We start from the raw sequence: 22,097 nt of genomic DNA, 5'->3' as shown, positions 1-22,097 counted from the left end.
TATATAGTGTCATCGGGGGTTTAGCCAATCCCTATCAAGGTAGGCTCGCCCTTTGACCCTCCCACAATTAGGCAGCTCTGTTCTGGCACATGGCAGTACTGGAAGTACTTCCCCCTGTTGCCAAGATGGGCATGTGTGGGCGGAGCCAGTCCAGCTCACACAGACACAGCAGATTCTGAATGCAGCCCCTATGATCCAACATTCAAATAGCTGAAAATCAAGAAAAAGCTGGATTTGGGAAAATAAACTTTGAAGGCAATGTTTTGGGACCAACAAGACCCATGTGAAAGTGTTGAAAAAGATGTATAATATGACCCCTTTATGCTTCAAGACATCTGTTTCTAACCAAGAGAAACAGTTTGGTCAATACATTTCACCAAATGACTGGAAAAAAAAAAGCTATGAATTTCATCGGAAACATAAACCCAGTATACATTTTTTTTTAAGAAAAGAAGTGATACTAATCTGAGATATCAAACTGTTTTTGAGTTCACCGTGGGTGCTTTTCTAACAGCTTTAACAGGAAACTGAGTGCAGAAGAGAGAAACCACAGCTGTCAGCTGGTTCTCCTTTCCTCTAATGTCAGATGAGACGATTTCCGACAGACAGCGCTTGCCTTAACGACAACAACTCACACTAAACTTTTATTTTTATCAACCAGAACTTTAACTTAATGGGAACCAGGCAACCGTATCATGAAGAAGTGCAGGCGTGCCACCTCGTGAGGATCTGAGCAGGTTTGCTAAATGTTTTACATGGAAACTTTAGAAAGAGTTTTGCATAATTGACTTGATATATACATTGGAAAAAAAACTAACTATTCTATGTTCATGTTCTTGAAATGTACTCTTTGGAATTGGTCGCTCAAAAACTAAACTTTAAACCGCTAATGGAAGAAAACGATGCCATTTTCAACTTGTAACATCAAGGTGCTGGCGAATGAAACTAACGTCACGTTTGCGATAAGGTTTGAGTTCAACAAAGAGAGAGCAGGAAGGGGCTGAGATAATCTCTTTGCAATTGTCAAATTATATCCTGAGATTTAAAGAAAAAAAAAAGGTGTTAGCATGTTTCAAATTGTTATTTAAACATGTCGGTAGTGAAGGACAAACATATATCCAATGCTCTCGCTGAGCGTTGTCACATTTCTGTATGTAAAACAGGAAATCCGACTTAACTTCCTGCCAGCACACACAGAGAGAGAAAAAGCCAACAAAGAAGCCTTGTTTGACATTTAAAGGTAACATTCTATAAGTGATTTCATTTACTAATAACACAAATGTTTCCCGTTAGAACTAAAACTACTTTGGTGCTCTCACCCATGAACTGCTCGAATGTTTTACTCACTAGTCCCAGGTCACGTTGTGGAGGGAGGGAGTGTTTAGCAATAACTTAGCAGTTTGTGGGCTGGAAAAAGAAATGCTTGATTTTTATTTTAAACAGCGTACACTCACAAAGGGTGACAAAGGTGAAGGTCAGAGGAGTAACTGATTAGAGTTGGTTTCTGCTGGTGAATTTAAAACACCTTGTTGCTGTGGAGAAAGTTTAAATTCTAAATATCAATTACAAGGAGCGCCTCAGCGTATTGTAACATTATGTTATGTAGTACTTATGCTGTGATGTGCTGTTCATGATATAGAGGATTCATTTTGATAAATTTGTGTGTTTCCAGAGATGGATTAGCTCCAGGTTAAAACTAATTCTTTATATATTGTTTAAACGGGGCGGTGGTGGACTCGAGGTTAGAGAAGCAGACTTAGAATCTCAGGTTTACAGGTTCAAATCACACAGTCTTGACAGGTCACCACTGTGAGTCCCTGAGCAAGACCCTTGACCCCCGGCAGCTCCCCGGGCACCAAACTGTTTCAGGCCACTGCTCCTAGAAACATGATGGGTTCAATGCAGAGAAATAAGTTCCCAATGAGGGATCAATAAACTATAAACACACACAAAAAAAATAAAAAATCTTGCACCTAAATTCAAACAAGAACACGAAGAAACAATCAGAAATTACAGTCAGCATATGACCGTCATAAAAACCCAGAGTCACTTTTTGAAATATCTTTATAGCTTCAATCTGAATGTTTTTTTTTTTTTGTTTGTTTTGTTTTTACATGTTTGTAGGGAGAAATTCGGATTGTGATGCCTTCCACAGTCCAAAATGTTGATTATATTCCCCTATTTGTATGTTATGTTGTACGTACTCATACCACGTATGGTCATCTTAATCCAGGTTTTGGGTGTAATCCTGGCACTTTCAATGTGTCCAAAGGATGCTGAAGCTATAAACTATTTTGAGCTTAAAACACTGGTGTGTACTGATGTACTGATCAACAAATAAAATGGGAGGTTAAAAAAAATTATCCTTGTCAACTAATAGGCGTGCAAAATTAGTGTGATAAGCAGGTGCCGCATACAGAAGGAGTAAAGACATCGACATAGACGAACAAATAGTTTTACTGAATAAAAAAATGAAAAAATAAATCAATATTATATTTGTGACAGAAGTATTTTTTCCCCCCATTATTATACCACCTTATCCACCTGTTATGTTATGAAATGCTCCAAATCATTTGAATTTGAGGGTGATAGAGCATGATTGTAACCCGACTGTTGATTTTCTTATTTTATTTTAGACATATTCATGGATTTGAGTGAGGAAGACTCGACCCCTCTGGTCATCAGAGAATGGGGAGGCAGCCAGAGGTCCAGTTCAAGTTCAACCCCCAATCTCAGAGTACACCTCTACTTCTTCCCCGGAAGAAAAGACTCAGCAACAATACAGATTTCATCCGGACAAATATCTGCTGAAAATGTCTGCATCCAAGCAGGAGAGAAATGTGGTAAGAACTAATCGACTGAACTGTCTCTTTAAAAAGTTCCTGTGTCACAAAGCAACAGAATAGCAGGAGCCACCTTCTCCTCTGAGTGGCTCATGGGCTCAATACACATCTTTTGAGTGCTACCTAATTATTGATAATAATAACGGAATGTAACTTTGTTCACAACAACAACAACAACAACACTAATGCAATGTTGCACTATTTTTGGTTAGATCAATCAATCAATCAATCAATCAATCAATCAATCAACCAACCAACCATTCATTCATTCAATCAATCAATCAATCAATCACTCACTCACTCAATCAATCCCTGTTGCTTTGCTTGAAATCAAACAAGCATTGTCCATTGTCCACAACAACCGCCGTCCCCCACTTATTGTGTAAACCAAAATGTCTTTCAGGAATTGATGTTTGGATCTAATAACTATGTTTACTACACATGATACGTTTCACTACATATTTCTCCTACCTATTTTTAAAAAAGAAACCGCAATCATGCACCTGGTTTCGTTTTCGACCACAACCCAACCGACACCAACCCTTCACTTCTTTGTAAAGTGTAGGAAGTCGTCTTTATTTCCCTATTTAATGGTACCACCTTTAAGGTACATGCATTTATAAGAAGAGCAGCAGAGCTGTGTGTGAACAGTCTGCCAAATCTTATACAGTATGTCTATGCCAAGCAGTTTTCTTGGTTTCTATTCGGTGGACTGAATAATTAATGATTGAAGAAATAAAACAGTGACAATTGAGCATTTCATTCATTCAAAACGGGAGTCTCAGTAGAGTCTGGAAGAAACATATGTAACCACAAGAACCTTGAAAATCAACAGCAACTATTTAACAAAAATAACGGTAAAGTCTGAGTAACCTACAGAGCCATTCTCAATTGTGCCAGTGTTATATTTCTCAAAAAAAACTAAATCAATCACCCAAACAATGGAATAAATAGACAAATTAACACTTTGATTGTCCTATATAACATTTTATAATAAACTTGTTTTAATCACTTTTTAAAATCTGCTGTGTGTATTGGAAACTTTTGTGTCTTTATCTAAATTATTTCATAACTGTTTGACTGAAATGCAGAGAGCCCTTACTTTGGTCCTACGTGTTTGTTTTGTTTTACTGTAATGACTGCCTCCAGTAATGACAGGCCTTGTTATTCCAGTGAAAAAGATCACACCCTACAGCTCAACACTGCCACCACCAAACAGTTACGATGCAATACTATATTTTATATAGTATAGTAATACGCCAAATACAACTGTCAATTCAATGCACTTTTACAGAAAAAAAACAACAAGAATTCCGCATGAGCAAGCATAAGCAACTGTGGAAAGGAAAAACTCCTTGTAAAAGGAAGAAACCTTTGGAGAACGAGGCTCAGTGGTGACGGCTTCCTGCTGTGCCGGTTGGGGTGAAAGCATAAAAAGAGAGAAGGGAGGGAGAGAGAGAGAGAGAGAGAGAGAGAGAGAGAGAGAGAGAGAGGCACCCAACCAGGGATCTGGAACCAGTCACACAATGGTCACACAGGCTAAGATGTACTGTGGACCCGAAATAATGGATGACAATGTTTAGTGTCTCACTCCAACAAGTGCTCATTTTTTCCTGCGTGATCACATCACAATCATAGAATAATCAAAATACTACATTTTCATTCATATGTACCTTTGTACCAAAACAATCAATCAATCAATCAATGAAAGACTTATTTGTCCCCGGGGGGCAATTAAATGGTAGCTTAGGGCAGGCAGTGCAAATAAATGAATAGATAAATTAATGCAAGAACAGACAACTACATCACGGGGTAAATGAATTCCAGTAATAGTACTTGTAATAGTAATAGTTACCACAAAGGAATAATCTGCCAAACAACTTTCCTTGCATTTTGTGGGTAGTTTATGAAGTGGGAGAGGGTTGGTGTCAAGGGCTGTTGATTCTTTTTAAAATTAGATAAGTTTAATATGTTGGGAAATGTAACCTTTTAGTTGTACAAGCTAATTTGTACAATGCGTGAATCATTCCAACTTTTTTAGTATCTACACTTAACCAAAAGTCAACTGTTGTTTATTTTGTCTTATGCTTCATCAGCTCGGCTATTAGAGGTCCTCAGACATCGTATCTCTATGAGATGCCATTGGGCAGCACTACTTCATATCTATTTGACTGCTAAAAATCCATCAGCATTCATTGATTTTGTACATTTTTGCAGGAATCCTACCAGTATACCTAAGTCTTTTTGGCTTGGCATCTGCCGATGTCTCATTTTGGTATCCTCCCTCTCACATGTTTGACTCGGATGAAAACGTCCATGTTCAGTTTCGAGTCAGGTTGGTCAAAAATTCACCAAATATGCATTTTTTGAAATCAGCCAAATGTTGTATGCAGCTGTATACAGCATATGTTATGTAAGGACTTTGCTTCCGTGGTTTAAAAGTCATGCGTATGTGTGCGTGTGTGTTCGTGTGTGTGCGTGTGTGTGCGTGTGTGTGCGAGAAGGTTTTTCTTTCGAAACTGGTTTGGACAAGGACCAAGAGCATCATATCGCTACGGTTTGACGAGAGACAGAATCAGTCCAGTGCTCGACTACAGCGTCATTGATTATCTATTTGCGCAGGTAAAATACATTGTTAATCATTAAGAACGTTTTATTGAGATAAACCACCATCCACTCAGAGGAATAAAGACATTGTTAATCATTCAGGAAGTTTTTTCGACATAAGAAATCGTTGGAAGAATGTAAAGAAAAATACAAATGACTTTGAATTTGTGAAACTCCAGGTTCTTCAATACAGTTGATGACAGTCTGTTTCTGATATGTAATCAATCCAAGATAATCCCATAAACGAACATTAATATGTATTTGAGAGTTAAATAGAACATTTTTCCGATGTACAGCACTTTACCAAAGCTGATTACTAAATTGAAAATTGTCCTATATTTAGAATATATAGAATAATTTTCAATGCAACGTCCATACAATAAAGACTATTGCTTTATTTCTATACTTAGCTGCGAAGTGACTTCATTGCAAGCCAGGCAGGAGTCGCTCCACCACTGAGCACCCAAGAAGAATGCCTTGGTCTTGCGGTGCTGGACTTGTGGCGAATGGCAAAAGAGCAGCGTCAGAGCATAAAGGAGCTCTGCAAGACTGTCAGGTATTTATAGTGCAAAGTTGATCTCAATGTGAGTCTCTACGACACCGATTAATGTATCAACCATTTTTATTTGCCTTCCATACCAATCTCAACCTTTTTTTTTTCTTCTTTTAATCGGAACAAACTATCAAGTTCACCATCTTAATCTAAAATCCTCACGGTCAGTATGTTTCTTCTTCTTCAGCTACAAGTCATGCCTTCCCAAGTCACATCGCCACGACATCCAGAGACGAAACCGGCTGGATCGGTATCGGATCCGAAACACTCTCAAGCGTTTCTTAAAGAAACTCAGCAACTGCTCGGTTGATGAATGCAGCTTGAAACTAAAGTACCTGATTGAACTGGCTGGCATTGTACCAGCCGTAGGGAGTGAAACCTTCCGCGTAAATCATTCTTCCTCACACTCAAATCCGCCTTTCTCTCTTGTGCGAGTCACTGGGGAAACGGGAATTCAAATCAGTGGGAGGGAACAGCCTGAAGCTGACCTGGTGAGAACGCGTTTTATTTCTATTTTTTACTATGAGGGAATTACCCTCATACGCTAACTGTCATTACACTTCTTGCTACTTTTCGGACCATGTTTAGCAGTGCAGGCACTTACAGGGGAATCCCAATCCCAAGGGGGGGATTTTCCTAGATGGGATTTTTTGCCTGTAGCTAGCACTACGCTATATGAGTCATCCAGGTATTGGTATATGCCCCCAAAATATCATGAAATACTGTTTGAACTTTTTAAAAAAAACAACAAAAGAAAAAAACTATTTGGTTTCTAGTTTTTTTTGTAAGTATGCAGTACAAGTTGCATTGCGTTGGTCAATATTGCGTTTTTGTCTTAAAGTAGCTATATGTAGGTCATTATGTTCTTGAAAAGTTGTCTGGCCCGTTTCTGGTCTATCTGTGTCCCTGCAAAATGTACTCATGATCCATACAGTCATTGTTTATTAATTGGTATTAAAAAACACAAATACTTTTCATTTCTAGGACTGGCAGACCTTCTGTGATTTCCAAGAAATCATAGACATCAGTATGAAGAGGGTGTGTCATGAGCAAGTTCCCCAGGACAGCAGAATGGTTTCAATAACATGCAAAGATGACAGATGCTTGGTAAAAACAAAACAAAACAAAAGCAAAAACCTCACAAAGGTTTTTTTCCCTCGTTACTGAATCTACAATGACTATTTTTCCCTCAAATTGTTTGATTGAATTTGGAAATCTATGCTTTCCCCGCCATAATTGACATGACAGGAAGCCATGTTCCAGACTCTCAAAGAGGCACTGTCATTTGTGTCACTTGTTGACGGATACTTCAGACTGACCACCGACTCCAGTCACTTCTTCTGTCAAGACATTGCTCCACCAAGTATTCTGGAAGGAATCAAAAACCACTGTCATGGCCCAATCACGTGAGTCACTTTGACGAATACCTACTCAACCATTTCACACCCACCAATCAAATATAGTTATTTCTTATTGTACTTATTCAGATCAGAGTTTGCAGTCAACAAGTTGCAAAAGTCTGGACCCAAAGGCGGTGCGTTTGTACTTCGGCGAAGTCCCAAAATCTATGACAACTTCTTTCTCACAGTTTGCGTTCAGGTAAAGACACAAAGACACTTGACCAGACTGGAATTATCTGAAGAATTTTGTAGTTACAGCTACATGTTTTGTGCATGGTTAGAAATGCTGATGCTTTTCAGTTTTCTGTGTTGCTCAGATGCAATAGAAAAATGCTATAATAGCAGTAGCCTGGAAAGCCTGGAAAGTACAAGCCATTATATACGAGTGCAGAGGGTGATCTCATATTGTATTTTGTAAAATAAACCTAAATACCTTTGTCCAATTAAAACTAAGAACCTGAAACTTAAAAGGTGGCAGAAAAAAAACATATTCCCACAAAAATGTGAACAAGTTGAATAAAATGGTCCTTTTACTGGACTGCTTCATCAAACTCAGGATCATCAGGTTCCTTGTTTGGCTCCGAGCAAAAGCAACATACAGTCTGGACAGGGTGCTTGTCCATCAGAGGGCAAAATGCCCTCACACTCACATTCAGGAAACCGGACAAGCCTGAGAAGTCCCACTTGTGCACAGAGAGAACATACAAACGGTACAAGGCTATTGTGCAGACGCGCCCTCTTAACTGCTACTTTCTTATTTTCCATACTTCTACAAAGACAGTCTTTTTCAAGAAATATTGGTGTTGACCGAAACATCCTTAGTGGAACCGATGAGAGGAAAAACACTTCACTTCAGCCTGAGGAGGGCTTGCATTCAGTTCAACAAACACGGGCACATTAATCAGTTACAGGATGTCATGTGATAAAATGAGTGAAAAGGTAGAGCAACTTGACTTTCCCCCGCTTATGTAGAAACTGAAGGACTTTACATCACAAATTATATTCATTTCAGGCCCCATTCCAACCCTGGGGTAAAAAATTGAATCTTACACTCAACCATTCATTGAGAAGAATTTAGGGTTCAGTATTTTGCCCAAACACAGTTGGACATGTGGACAGGGAGAGACAGAGGATCAAACTTTGTGATTGACAGAAAAAACCTTTTGTATTAAGTGAACCAAAGTCATCTCACTCATCACTAAAACCACATTCTATATAATCTTATATAAATAAACATATGCTTATATCTGCAGACCCCGCTTGGACTTGACTATAAAGACTGCCTCATCATTAAAAATGAACAATACACACTTCCTGGAGTCCACAAATCATTTCCCAGCTTGAGGGCACTCACCAGCTACTATCAAAACCACAAGCTGCTGCTGGCTGAACTGCCTGTAATGTTGGGATGCTGCTGCCCGCCTCGACCCAAAGGTTTGTCTCCCAAGTATGACACATCACATGACGATACCATAAACTTTCTGGGATCTCTCCTAGAAATAGAGGAGAATGGTAAACATATGGGGACAGGTAGGATTTATGAATATATGAAGGCAAGAGATACGGAATTACGCTGCATTTCGATGTGGGTCAAGGAAGGGAGCGACTGCAACACTTTCAACCAGGAGATGAAAATACTTTTTTTATTTTTTTTAAAGAGAAAATAAAAGAAAGTTAAACACATGTCTTAAAGGTTTAAATTCAATCGAGCAACAACTTTGTGATAATGTTATGTGAATTATTGTAATCTATTCTGTGACAGTAAACAGAAACAAAAATAATTTGTATTATTATTTTTTTAAATAAGAAATGTGTCTGATTTCTAAAAAATACACAGAAACTTTTAGTTCAGATGGCAGGAAACTAAAAGCTGCATGCTTGGTGTGAGTCTTAAACACAAAACCCCCGCAAATACTTAAAAATCACTCCTGATTTACACAACTTGATTTCGACTATGATGCTATTGAGTTGTTGGGTTTTTTTTTAACACTCAGTGTTGCTACTCACTTGTGTATTCATTTGTTTAAACAGGTAGGTACAATTCCAAAGTACAAAAAAAAAGACCAAATCCGAGCATATTGTGGCTGTACATTCACACCGCTAATCGGGACTCAATCCAACATGTACATCTTTATGTTGAAGTGATATACTGTACTGTGTACTGTACTTTCATAGCCATCGTAAACTGATATTAATATTTCTTCTTTTCCCAAAGAGCTTACTAATCTGATCATCGTTCGCAACGGCAGCTCTGTAGAAACTCACGGGTCTCCGGCACCAGAGAGAAATCAATTCAGTCACATCCAGTTCCACATGATCAAATATGAAGACTTGAAATGGGTGAGTGTCGACACGGCAGCGTGAGTGCCTGTCCTGTTATTAGTGCACTACTCTGAAAATTGTTCTTTGTCTAATAGTCTGACACTTGCCCCCAAAATTTCAGACATTAAAGTGAATGTCATGAGATGCAGTTTGTGTATATATGCTCCCTGGTAGGATGAAAGCCTTGGACAGGGCTCCTTCACTCGGATATATAAAGGCCACAAAACTGACATTCGTGACGGGGAGAAACACACAACAGAGGTCCTGCTCAAAGAGCTCGACGCTGATCACAAGAACTGCTGGGAGGTGGGTCACCACAACAGAGAACATATTTGGGTTTGTTTTTGCTGGATGCTGAAAGACTCGACAAGTGTTTTGTTTCCTGTAAACATGTTGTTTTTTTTCACGTCATTTGCTGCAGTCATTCTTTGAGTCTGCCAGCTTGATGAGTCAGATTTCCCACAAACACCTCCTCCTTGTCTACGGCGTCAGTGTTCACGGAGTACAAAGTGAGTTTTAGAAAAACTTTACTGTATGCTGTTTAAGTTTAAGATACTACCTAATATGGGTTTTAACCGTTTAAAATGGGCGAATGTGACACACGATTATTTGAAGCTGGTGAAGCAGTGGGAATATTATTACGTCCATTCAAACGGCCTAATTACATTTCTATTCATGTCTATACTGCAAAAGGAGAAAAACCTCACTGGGTGGACTTAAACAGTCGCTACTTTTCTTTTATGGTTAAAACTGTTTTAGCAGACGTGATGTCTGTCTGCACCGAACTGGCTGCTAGAAATGATCTCAAGCGTTCATCTTAATTTCTGATTTACTAAACTACTGTATACTGGAGGAGAAGCAAACAGCAAAGCTTTACTTAAAACTAGCCTGTCCTCAGTATGTGTAAGTCCTCATCTGACCCCAGTTTTCTCCTCAGTGGGGTGTTTTAGATTGTGTTTGGTTTGAAGTACAGCTGAAGAAACAAACCTCTCTGTGCTCTGCAGACATCATGGTACAGGAGTTTGTCAAGTATGGGGCCCTTGACCTCTACTTGAAGCGAGGGAGATCTGTGTCAGTGAGCTGGAAACTTGATGTCGCCAAACAACTTGCATCTGCCCTCAACTTTCTGGTAAGGGAAGACTTTCTCGTGGAGTGGTGACGTATAACCAACGGATGTTGACCGAATTCCCATTTTCTAATGTCTTTCTTTGAGAAGTCATCATTATTACAAAACAAATCTGCATGATTTAGGCCTGAAGGTTTCCTCTACTGTATTGTTAATTGTCCTACAGGAAGAGAAACACATTGTTCATGGCAACATATGTGCCAAAAATCTGCTTCTGGCCAGAGAAGGCGATCAGTCGCAGGGCATCACTCCTTTTGTCAAGCTGAGCGACCCAGGCATCAGTGTGGCCATGCTCGGCACTGATGGTAAAGCTGAAGGAAATCGTACATATCGGGTCTTATCAAGGCCCCAGAGTATATTTTTCTAAAACCAAGAGGCTCAATATGTGACAATAAGTTGGGGTTTTTTCTGGAGTTATCCTGGACAGGATTCCCTGGGTGGCCCCTGAAGTACTGGATGTCCCTGATGTTCTGACCCTTGAATGTGACAAGTGGAGCTTTGGTGCCACCGTGTGGGAAATCTTCAACAATGGAAACTCACCACTCCAAGGCTGGGACCTACACCAGGTACGAACCTCCTATCTCTGATAAGCAAATCTAAATGGTGACTGGATAGATCGACCATTTGACTCTGCTGCAGTTCAAAGTGTCGAAAGTGTTTAAATCTCTGTTGGTAAAGTTACCAAACCTTACCACTGTTGGCACGGAGGCTGCAGTTAGACACTTTATGTCCTGTGGTGTTTGTGTTTCTCACTCATTTGATGAGTTCCTGTAGTTCCTATAAACTCTATTAATTAGTAGTTTTGAAAATATGGGAGGACGTTTTTTTTTTAATCAATATTTCATAATTAATATTGTTCTTTATTTCACTTAGGCTACAATAAATTGATTTATAAAATATGTATCATAATAAAACAATTATACTTTAATTTTAGCACAACTTTTTAAAATTGAATTATTTATTTTATGAGGCTTTTAGAGAAATTGATAATGAGCATCAGATGGATTCCAGCATGGAAAATTTTTAATTGTGCCAATGGCATGCCATATTAGGACTGCTGTAACACCTAACTCATTTACAATAGATGCCAGTGATTTAGAGGTTGGAGATGTAATCTGACTGATGTTTGAGATTTAATGATTCAGTATAAAGACAACTAGAACTCAACCCGTGTTCATATTTAATAAATCTAAATGTTTTCCTGGTGTATTCTTCTGATCACGACACGAAGAGGGTAATTGCCATCCATTGGGTTAATATAGTTAATAATTGATGCTGCCAATGCTTTTCTTTTGTAGAAACGACAGTTTTATGAGAGTTTCCAGAAGTTGCCTCCATCTCAGTGGGCCGAGCTGGCAGATCTGATCAGTCAGTGTATGGACTACCAGGCAGCTCTCAGACCTTCCTGTCGCAGTGTTATCCGTCAACTCAACAGTCTTATCACTTCAGGTAATGACGTTTGGTCCACTGAGCTGAAAATCACCCCACACTAAATGATTTTGAAATATTTCAGTTCAGGATTATACTTCTGTGAGCTTTGTTATATTTCATTAGTCATTATTTGGTTTAATTTTGTTTTTATTCCCATCTTGTTTTCTGTAACTGTCAATACAATACATTTTTTGCGTTTCGGTATATGTACCATATATCCATATATAAATGCAAGGCCTCTAATAGGTATTGATCCTCACAGTCAAGTTTATTGAATAAATTTGCTCGCGGAGTGAGAGGTATACAGTATAGGCCCACCAGTTTCAAACCAATGCAAAATCCACAAGAGAAATACAAACGAGGGACGTAAAAGTGCATAAAAAGAATGTTTTTATGAGAGTTTTTGTCAAATCTCTTTTCAAAAAACAAAACAATCCCTCAGCAGAAGAATGGTTTCATGACCCATCATTTTAATTGTTAGTGAGTTTTTTTTGTATCTAAGTGTTTTCTTTAGCTCATTTTGCATTCATGTGGCTGTCATGTATGTGCTGTTTTTTTTTTGTTTTTGTTTATGTATTTATTCCCATAACCTTCATAATTTATAAATTTTTCATTCTACATTGAGCAGAACAGCTTTCTATCTATATTCACAGTATTTTGTCAGTATGGATGTAGAATTCTTCTGCCGCGCCACAAAATACGATTATCAATGAAGTTTCTTTCATTAAAGATTATGAGATCCTTCACTCGACTGAGCCTGTCACGCAGAGCCCAGCGTGGAAAGCTCTCAGCCCAGTTCCTCACAACCAGGCTTTGTTTGAGGAAAGACATCTTCGTTACATCTCCCCACTGGGAAAAGTAAGTGTGGAAGCGTAATAATTTGAAAAGATTTCTGTGCATCCAGTCCAAAATATCACAGAGGTCAGCTGGAATCTCCAAATAGATTCATCTGATGAAAGACAAAGCTGCATTATCTGATTCGGCACACACATAGTGTATTTTTTGATTTTTGGGGATGTCACCGTGTGACTTTAAACAGGGAAACTTTGGCAATGTCGAGCTGTGCCGTTACGACCCACTGGGTGACAACACTGGTGAGCTGGTGGCGGTGAAGAGGCTGCAGCCCAACAAGCAGTCCACCCTGGACGATTTCCAGAGGGAGGTGAACACGCTCAGCGTTTTACACTGTGACTACATCGTCAAATACAGAGGCGTGTGCTACAGCATGGGTAAGACGAAAAAGAGGCTCTCTGCGCTATACATGAGTTAATGTCAATTAATGCATCACGCTGATTGCTGATTCCTGATTCGTCCTCCTTCAGCTGTATACCAGACCTGTTGATAATTTATCTCACCTGTTTGGTTGCTGCTTCCTCATTTATTGATTATTCTGTTCTTTATAGGAAGAGGAGTTCTGCATGTAAGTTCTGCATGACTGCTGGAAATCTTTTTCCTCCCTCGGATTATAACTTAACTCAGTAGACTCAATCAACTCAAACAGACCAAAACAGTGTGAGCCTCCCAATTTAACTTTGAAAAACCGATGTAATACCAGCAGAATCATTACATTAGATCTTTAGATTGACCCCCATGGTGCTGGCTGGTAGCTCAGCTAATGTGTCACAGCAACACAACTGTGTGCACAATATTAATACATCCTAAATAAGAGGGACAAGATAGTTAATTTATCTAAATAGTCATTGCTATCTTAAAGCATAAAGGCAGTAAAGGGACTCCACCACTTGTTGAAGAAGTAACTAGTAATCTTAATAAATGACCACTCCTTGGTAATGTAAATTACATAGACTATATTGGACAGCTAATTCTCCAACAAACTGGCCTGATTTTTATGAGGAAACAGAACTGTGTTCTCTCTATTATCTTCCATTTTTACCCACAGCATCTTACGAATTCCGTTTCTGATATTTTGTGACTTGTCATTAAATTTTTGTTACTATATTGTGAAATGTTTGGTGTCGTTGAGAAATCTTATCAGAATGCACGTAATAACAATGAAGTTACATTGTAAAATGGGCCATGAAACCTTATCACTTGATTTAAAGCTATTTCTCAAAATGCTGCTTTTATTTTTGTTCCTTGTTGCCACTGGGGCTTTTTCTCTATCTGGTTACTACTTTTTTACATGTAACTCTTGAAATTGTAATATTTGCTGTTCACAGGTCGCCTCAGTATGAGTTTGGTGATGGAGTATCTGCCCCACGGCAGCCTCATTGGCTACATGGATAATAACCGACAGAACATCAGTGTCAGGCTGATGCTGCTCTTTGCCTCTCAGATCTGTAAGGTAAGAAACTTTAGGGACATAATTCGTGACTCAAACTTTTCACTTTACTTTCATTTATTTATTTTCCACAATTTCCCATATACAACAAATGATTTTAGATATGTACAATGAATGTGAACTTCCTGTTATGTTCAGAGCATCTCGGCTTTTCTTGTTAAATATGGCAATAGCTGCCTTCTTTAGCATTAATTAAAGATTTAAGTAATTTAACATGAAATGAGTCTTCTGCTTCATTGACAATTTTCCACTGCTTATTTTTTTTTGTCGTCTGCGGGTTGTTGTTTTTTTCTAACACACGTATAAGTGTTAAAGAACAAAATAAATCATATAAATATATTAATGCACAAAGTATTGGGGTGAAGTCTCGGTAGGTAACTACGTTTTATAATTAAATACTTTTTTTTTGGGACCAATTAAAGCATCTCACATTATACTGATTAGATGTATAAACATAATGACATTATTAGTTAACAGCTATGTACTAAATGGTTGTTCTTTTACAATTGCAAATCATTTTTTAATACCTCATTTCAAATGTCTGTTAAAAAGCTAAGCAGCAGTCACACGTTGGTTCAAATTATGTCATAGCTTCTTTTTCGAAAAAATTCAACGTTCAAGAAAATGGCACAAAAACAGAGCAAAAGAAATACTATCACATTAATAAAACCAACTTTTCTATCCATCTACTAACCAATGGTGTCACAATTTTGAAATGAAACGTTTTCATATTTATTGATTTTTTAAGTTTTCCAATTCGTCCTTCAAAATAAAGTAAATCATCTCAAGATGTAGTTTGCCTGTCATTCCTGATTTCCATCCTATTAGTCTTTTAGCACACATGAGACCACATGAAAGGAGACGGGATTGAGAAGCATGTAACTGCTCCCAGTGTCCAAAAATAATGAGAAAACAGTCTGGATCCAACTGAATATTGAAAAGTTTTGGAAAAAAATGAAAATACAGAAATTTAAAAACCTTGTAGCCTTGCACACAATACAAAACGGTGGGACAAGTCTGCTTCTGCACCGTTGGATTTATTATAAATTGAAGAAACGTACCTTGCCTTGTAGTAGAACAGTCCGTGCAGGAAACTGAATTGAATGAGGCAGTGTCTTTACTGTAATAGAGCACAAGTTAACGTACTTCGGCCCCTTCAACCACATAAATGCGGATAGTTCAACACCTACAATTGCAAATCTTACCAAAATACTATTGATGTACACTGGGATCTGAGTTTACAACAGCATTATTTATTGCTTCGCAATAGAAATTAGATTAGGACAGACATTTTAGACATTGCAACAACGTGTGTGTGTGTCTTTTTATTTTCACAGGGCATGGAGTACCTTCAAAGCCTGCGTTATGTGCACCGCGACCTCGCAGCCAGAAACATTCTTGTGGCCAGCGAATCACTGGTGAAAATTGCAGATTTTGGACTGACCAAAGTTATTCCTTTCGACAAGGAATATTACCGAGTCACACATCCTGGAGAGAGCCCGATCTTCTGGTAGGTCTCTTTATAGTGACACTAAAGCCCGCATTAGGTCCTTCAGAGCCAATGTTTTCTAAGAACAGTTTCTCAGATTCAACCACTCCCTCCAGGGTCTCATTGTATATTGTTCTAAATACTGTGGTGAAAATCAAATCAAATCAGACTTTATTTATGTCGCACAAGAGGAACTCGATGCAAAACTGAGATGTCAGTTCTCTGGACAGTATAATTGACATAATATAATTCACACAGTGAAGCATTTTCTGGTACTTCAATGTGTAGATTATACTGTCCAGAGAGTAAAATCTACACTGACAAGAAGCTCTTTCTTCTTCTTGTCTAACTGATCAATTAGAAAGGACACATTTTACTACAGTTGGAGCTTTTTGTGGAGGATGGCGTACCCTGGATATACAGTATTATAATATTCAATTGCTGGTTGTAGATTCGTATCTAACAGCTTCATTCGAGATTTTACGTCGGCATAGTGCAGAAGGATACTGTACAAAATGTCAAATTATAATCTGAACATACACAAAAACATGTAATTCATTTAACGACAGATTGTTTTGGTTGAACAGCCCAACACTTCTCATTTAATGCAGGTATGCTCCCGAGTCCATCAATGAGTCCATTTTCTCCCACAAATCGGACGTCTGGAGTTTTGGCGTTGTTCTTCACGAGCTCTTCTCCTACTGTGACACAAACTGCAATCCAAAGCGAGTAAGAAGGTTTACCGTCATTGCAATTTTTTAAAGATGCGCTTCAGTTTATCTTGGATTAAAATTGCCGTATTCTTTTAAAGCTATTCATGCAGGAGATCGGACACAGTGTGCAAGGAACGTCAATTTCCATGCATTTGGCCAATATTCTGAAGAACAACTGGAGGTTGCCGGTTCCCCCAACCTGTCCACCCAAGGTATGCTCATGCCGTTTTCTACGTCCCAGTTTTTCATTCATTCATTTGGATAGATTAGCCTTTCTGGATCATTCTCATTGTTGTCATATTTGGTCTGGATAGAAGACAACTTTGATTATAATACAATCACTCCTTTAACAGAGCTCATATTACGAAGACTTTGGAGACAAAATGTTATTTTCTTATAGACTCAATTTAAAAATTTTTTTTTAAAACACACCAAAAACTATTGTTATACATACACAGCCCAAAATCTCTTGTGTCCTCAGTCTATTCTTCTTGTAGACCTCTCGCCTCGCAGGTTTCACTCTGGCTCGGATGTTCTGGTTCTGCCTGCTCCTTTCACAGCACGTTATCCTCAGTGACATTCAAGAAGAAAAAAAACCTGCTTTTTAAAGTCTCATTTCTCAGGCCGGCCATCTTGTTGTTACGGAGGATTCTACATAGAATGATTATGAGGCCTTGAATATAAGACAAACATATTGCTTAGATCTGTTTTCAGGAAACAAAAGGCCTGTCTTATACTCTGACCCAAACAACAATTATCATTTCAAAAATTTATTTGCTCTCTGATTTATACCAAAGATTCTTTCTTTCATGTTGCTTCACTGCTTTCATAAAGTCATGGTCACAAATGACTTTACCTATAAACATTTTTTTTATTATTATTTTTTTTTTAAATGTAATGATTTTCTTACTTTGGTTTCATGTTTTTACTTTACTAGGTGTACAGTTTGATGAAGCAATGCTGGAAGTACAAATTCGACGACCGGCCGTGTTTCTCCACTCTGGGAAACCAAATAGAAACCATCATGCAGGACGAAAGAGAAAACGCCAAAGGCTGAAGAGGAGCGTCACACTTAAACACATGCTGAAGATCAACAATGTTGGATGATAAGACTTAGCTTACTGTCCCAGTTTATGTTAGAGGAACAGACATCATGAGAGGGAGAAACAGATTTGCACTGACATATTAATGGCAAATAATTGAACATTTATCAGCACTGGCGAGTCCCAAGTCTCAGAATCAGCTTAAACAATGAGCAGGTCATGAAACTTCCTGGTGACAAACACAGAATGTAACAAAACCACGTGAAACATAAATGTTTTTTTGTTTGTTTTGTTTGTTTTTAACGGGCAAACTTGTATTTGGCTATTAATTATTATTATACACATACAGAATATCAGCTTATATGTGTCAAGTACTCCTCACTTTTGTGAGGTTTAAGTTTACGGTTTCCCCCACTTGAAAGGGGAGCTTGCTTCAGAAGACAGACTGGAATTCACTCAATGACCACTTTGTTTCCTTTCTTTCCTTTATTTGAAAGTTGACCCGGCCAAACAGGTGAAAAACCTTTAAATACAAACACAGAGACTTAAATGCAACTCAAGAATCCAATAATTAATTTCTTAGACTAATAAATAACCATTAAATTAAGTAAGAACTGGGTAAGTGAAAGTAGATATGTCCCATACTTAAAATACCCTAAATAACTGAAATGCATTTTAAATCACTGCTCAATATTGATTTTAACTTTTTGCAGATTTTAACTCTTATAAATCCATATTAAATTACTTTTAAAGATACACATTCTTTTAAATGTCTCTCCCACCAACATGTTACCATAACATTTTAATGGCCTTTTAAACCACATGCCTAACAACAGCACATGGCAGTCCAAATGCAAGAAACACTCATGCCCAAAGCTCACCGGCTCCTTCTTCCTGTTTTTGATGCAAGCTTTCTGTCGCAGTCTCCGTTCCTCTTCATTTTTCAGTCCAGACTCCCTGCTCACTGCTTTCTGAGTGAATGCCTCCACACCTCCTTGACTAGCAGATCACCTCCACCTGATGCAATTGAGCTGCTGGCTTCAGCCTGGAAGCCACACCCACAACCTGACACACTGAGTCAGAGAGAGGGCACTGCAGTTCAGCGCAATATGCATGTATCCATAACTCCATGCATTAAAAACTAAAAACACTGTCAGAAGGTTCTACCATTTTGAAATATAACCGTGCATTATTTCATGTAAATATCTGACAATAGTAAACAAAATAGACACAACTAAGCAGAAAAGTACAGAACTGTTAAACATGCCGAGGTCAACATTTGTCTGTACTAGATACATAATACAAATATATCATGGTGACCACAAAGATGGTTGGCTGAAATGTGCTGGACACAGTGAAAAAACAACAAAAAAAAACCTCACCATAAAATGTTAGAAAACGCTTTTATTTTGGCATTTTTGCTGAAATCAGCTGTTTTTTTTCTTCTGCTCTTGTTTTTACTATTTCGTTTATCAGTTTAAACCGCTGTATTTATCCCTTTGTGGCATGGCATCATGAAATCCATTGGTTTTGAATGCCTGGGCTGGTTATACGTATCAATCTCTTTATTTGGCAAAAAATTTCTCTTTTCAATGCCACGTGTATGCCTGACATGAAAATGGGCCATGAGCAACAGAGGTAAGGGTTAGATTACTACAAAATTATTACAAAATATGTTCTGTAATAACAAAACAACTTATTTGCTGTTTACTGCTGTTTAGTGTTGATTGGAGGATCGGATGAGTGAAGGCTGGAGAAAGGAGCGATATTGACCTTTGAAAAAGCTATTTCATTTAAGAAACAGGAGCCTCGGTGTGTTTTGAAGATGAACCACTTGCAGCCTCATGAATATGTGGCCTGTAGTTGTACCATACTGTGGACTTGTACACACTTGTACATGTCGATAAATGTGACTGCAAAGTGTCAACCTCTTCATAGTCAACGGTATCAGCCACAACAATGTACGTCAATACGCCTACGCCTTCCTGCATGTGAGTCATATATACCGCCACTGGACAAATACAGGCAGCCAATCAAGAATCACTGTTGTCTAAAAGAAAATGGTAGAGGGGGAGTCTTATTCTACCACTGTGTGGGTATGGAAATCTATCTTTTGGAGTCAATCCAGTGTCACTTTGGTCTTGAACATTTCTATGTGGTTGTGAATAGTCATGAATCATAGTCGCTGTCCCAATCATTAATTTATGACTGGGCTGAATATTTGACTTACCAACACCCTGATAAACACCATCTGTGAACTTCCTCCTTTTGGATTGTAGTCACAAAGTTTACATTCATATCATGATGAAGCAACCACAGTGTATTTTACAGCCAGATCATGGCTTACTCGTTAGGATTGTGTTTTATTCTTATTCTGTTGTAATGCACTCGTTATAATCACTTGTAAAATGCGTGTTGATGGCAGTGTAGGGATTCTCTTCGTGAGCTTGTGACAGCATTAAATGGATGATTGCATCAGTGCATTGTTTCACACCGTCACAGTGAACTGTAATCTAAAGAGTCTCGGTCATAGTGAAAGTATCACACCAGAGACGGACTCTATACTACTTATTGCTTCTTCGTCATTTGAGGTGGCCTGTAAAAACTGACTTACTGATGTTAGAATGTATGGAGCTATTTACAGTACTATCACCTATATGTGCGATGCATGCTTTGTGTCCATGTAGGCACGATTTACATCCAAGGCAGGGTGTTTTTGTTCTGATGTTAATCTGTTAAATTCTCCAAAAGCGAACAAGAAACTTCAGAGGTCACTGTGTCTTTTGAGAACCTCAAGACGTACATACTAATGGTGGCTCATTTTCATCAGTGTTTGTGCTCAGTGACATTTGTGCCGCTTATCTGTAATTATCACAAGCAAGAAACTTGTGCACATATTTCAATACTACATACTCCTGTAATAAAAAAGTAGATTTTTCCAGATGTGTTTGTGGTGGGTTTTTTTTTGTTCAGTCATTTGATTTCTTAAGATGACATTTAATTGTATAAGTACTTTCTGGTTTCATGTATATGTATTTATATCAAGGCTACTGAACCATAGCCAACTAGTTAAAAAGCAAATGGTAAAGAAAAAAGATAAAGAAAACCATTTACATTTTTGAATTTTACTGAGCCGAGACACGTGTCTTGATGGAAGATAATTCCTGGAAATGGTTCTTTGCAGTTTGGGAGTATGATTCACTTTGTCACCTTAAGGTCTGCCAGAAATATAAAAAAAAAAAAATTGTAAATAGAAAACAATCAATACAAGTTGTACCCTAAATAATTTCATAATAAACTTACACAAAATAACAATCTTTTCTTTGCAATACAAATTCACTCAAGATAAAGAATCACTTCCGTTTATTTCTCCTTTAAGGCACAAACATATTAATCTCTTGTTGTAATACAAATAAATAGTCCATGCAAATAAGGATAATCCAAAAGCTAAATCAAAAAGATGAATTAACCCTGAGAAAAGATTTTTGCAATTTTTTTATTTATTATTATTTTTTTTTTCTGCAGCACTGTGGATACCACAATATCCCTTCAACACACACACACAACTATCACATTTGAATACACACCGCAACCAAGAATGGGTTGAATACAGCATACATTTTACATGAGGAAAATGAAAAGAAACAAATATCACAACAAACAATGCTGGTGGTCGTTTTGAGCCCATTTAAATATATTGTTTGGGAGACAATATCAATGTCAATATTCACCTATAAGTAAGAACAATACAGCAAAAAAAATAAAAAATAAATAGCAAAGAACAAATATGCAGTTAAATAAACGCATTCTGAAGAATATTTCATTAAAACAAGGTCCACACACAGATTATAGTCTCTCATAGAAATAATGAAATTTACCACTGTTTCCTATTCAGTGATTATTAAAAGCCATATCAACACGTGATGATTTTAACTTGATCTCACTTTTTACACTTACTATGTAACTCGTGTAATCATTAATTCACGAGGAACGCCCCCAGAGGTGGTTGAATGCAAAACACATGGCTGGAGTTAATAAAACTGCTGGTCCTTTACGTTTGTTTGATGCTGATAATGGATGGCTGTCATTTCATTGCTCTAACTATTGTGCACGACAAGTTTGGTATTTGAAGCATGAACCTTGACAATAATGATCTTATATGATGCTTCATAATCGAACATAAATGTCCAAATATTTGCAGAAAAAGGCAACCACGACCTTTTATTGTGAAGATTACACTGAGCAAACTACTTCGAGAATAATTTACT

General features: G+C 37.9%; 1 protein-coding gene across 2 annotated transcripts; it reads left to right on the top strand.

Moving 5' to 3' along the window:
- Positions 1 to 531: 531 nt before the first annotated feature.
- Positions 532 to 20,771, top strand: jak3 (Janus kinase 3 (a protein tyrosine kinase, leukocyte)). 2 transcript variants are annotated; one of them, XM_080474139.1, is made up of 24 exons: positions 532 to 737; positions 2,637 to 2,843; positions 5,061 to 5,178; positions 5,348 to 5,465; positions 5,861 to 6,006; positions 6,191 to 6,494; positions 6,988 to 7,110; positions 7,252 to 7,409; positions 7,491 to 7,602; positions 8,657 to 8,837; positions 9,619 to 9,743; positions 9,900 to 10,031; positions 10,147 to 10,234; positions 10,730 to 10,854; positions 11,018 to 11,156; positions 11,266 to 11,417; positions 12,150 to 12,300; positions 13,013 to 13,140; positions 13,322 to 13,511; positions 14,463 to 14,587; positions 15,922 to 16,094; positions 16,685 to 16,802; positions 16,885 to 16,998; positions 17,724 to 20,771. In XM_080474139.1, the coding sequence occupies exons 2-24, from the start codon at positions 2,645 to 2,647 to the stop codon at positions 17,841 to 17,843; spliced, it is 3,339 nt and encodes a 1,112-aa protein (XP_080330265.1). In that variant the 5' UTR covers positions 532 to 737; positions 2,637 to 2,644; the 3' UTR covers positions 17,844 to 20,771. The 2 variants fall into 2 exon arrangements, with proteins under 2 accessions (XP_080330265.1, XP_080330266.1); XM_080474140.1 differs by lacking the exon at positions 532 to 737 and adding an exon at positions 1,168 to 1,240 and having other exon boundaries at positions 17,724 to 20,765.
- Positions 20,772 to 22,097: the final 1,326 nt, after the last annotated feature.

Source organism: Lipophrys pholis, assembly GCF_963383615.2.
Source record: "Lipophrys pholis genome assembly, chromosome: 10".
In the NCBI taxonomy this organism is placed as follows: Eukaryota; Metazoa; Chordata; class Actinopteri; order Blenniiformes; family Blenniidae; genus Lipophrys; species Lipophrys pholis.
Note: the sequence above shows the minus strand (reverse complement) of the source record. Positions and strands in the feature narration are given on the sequence as shown.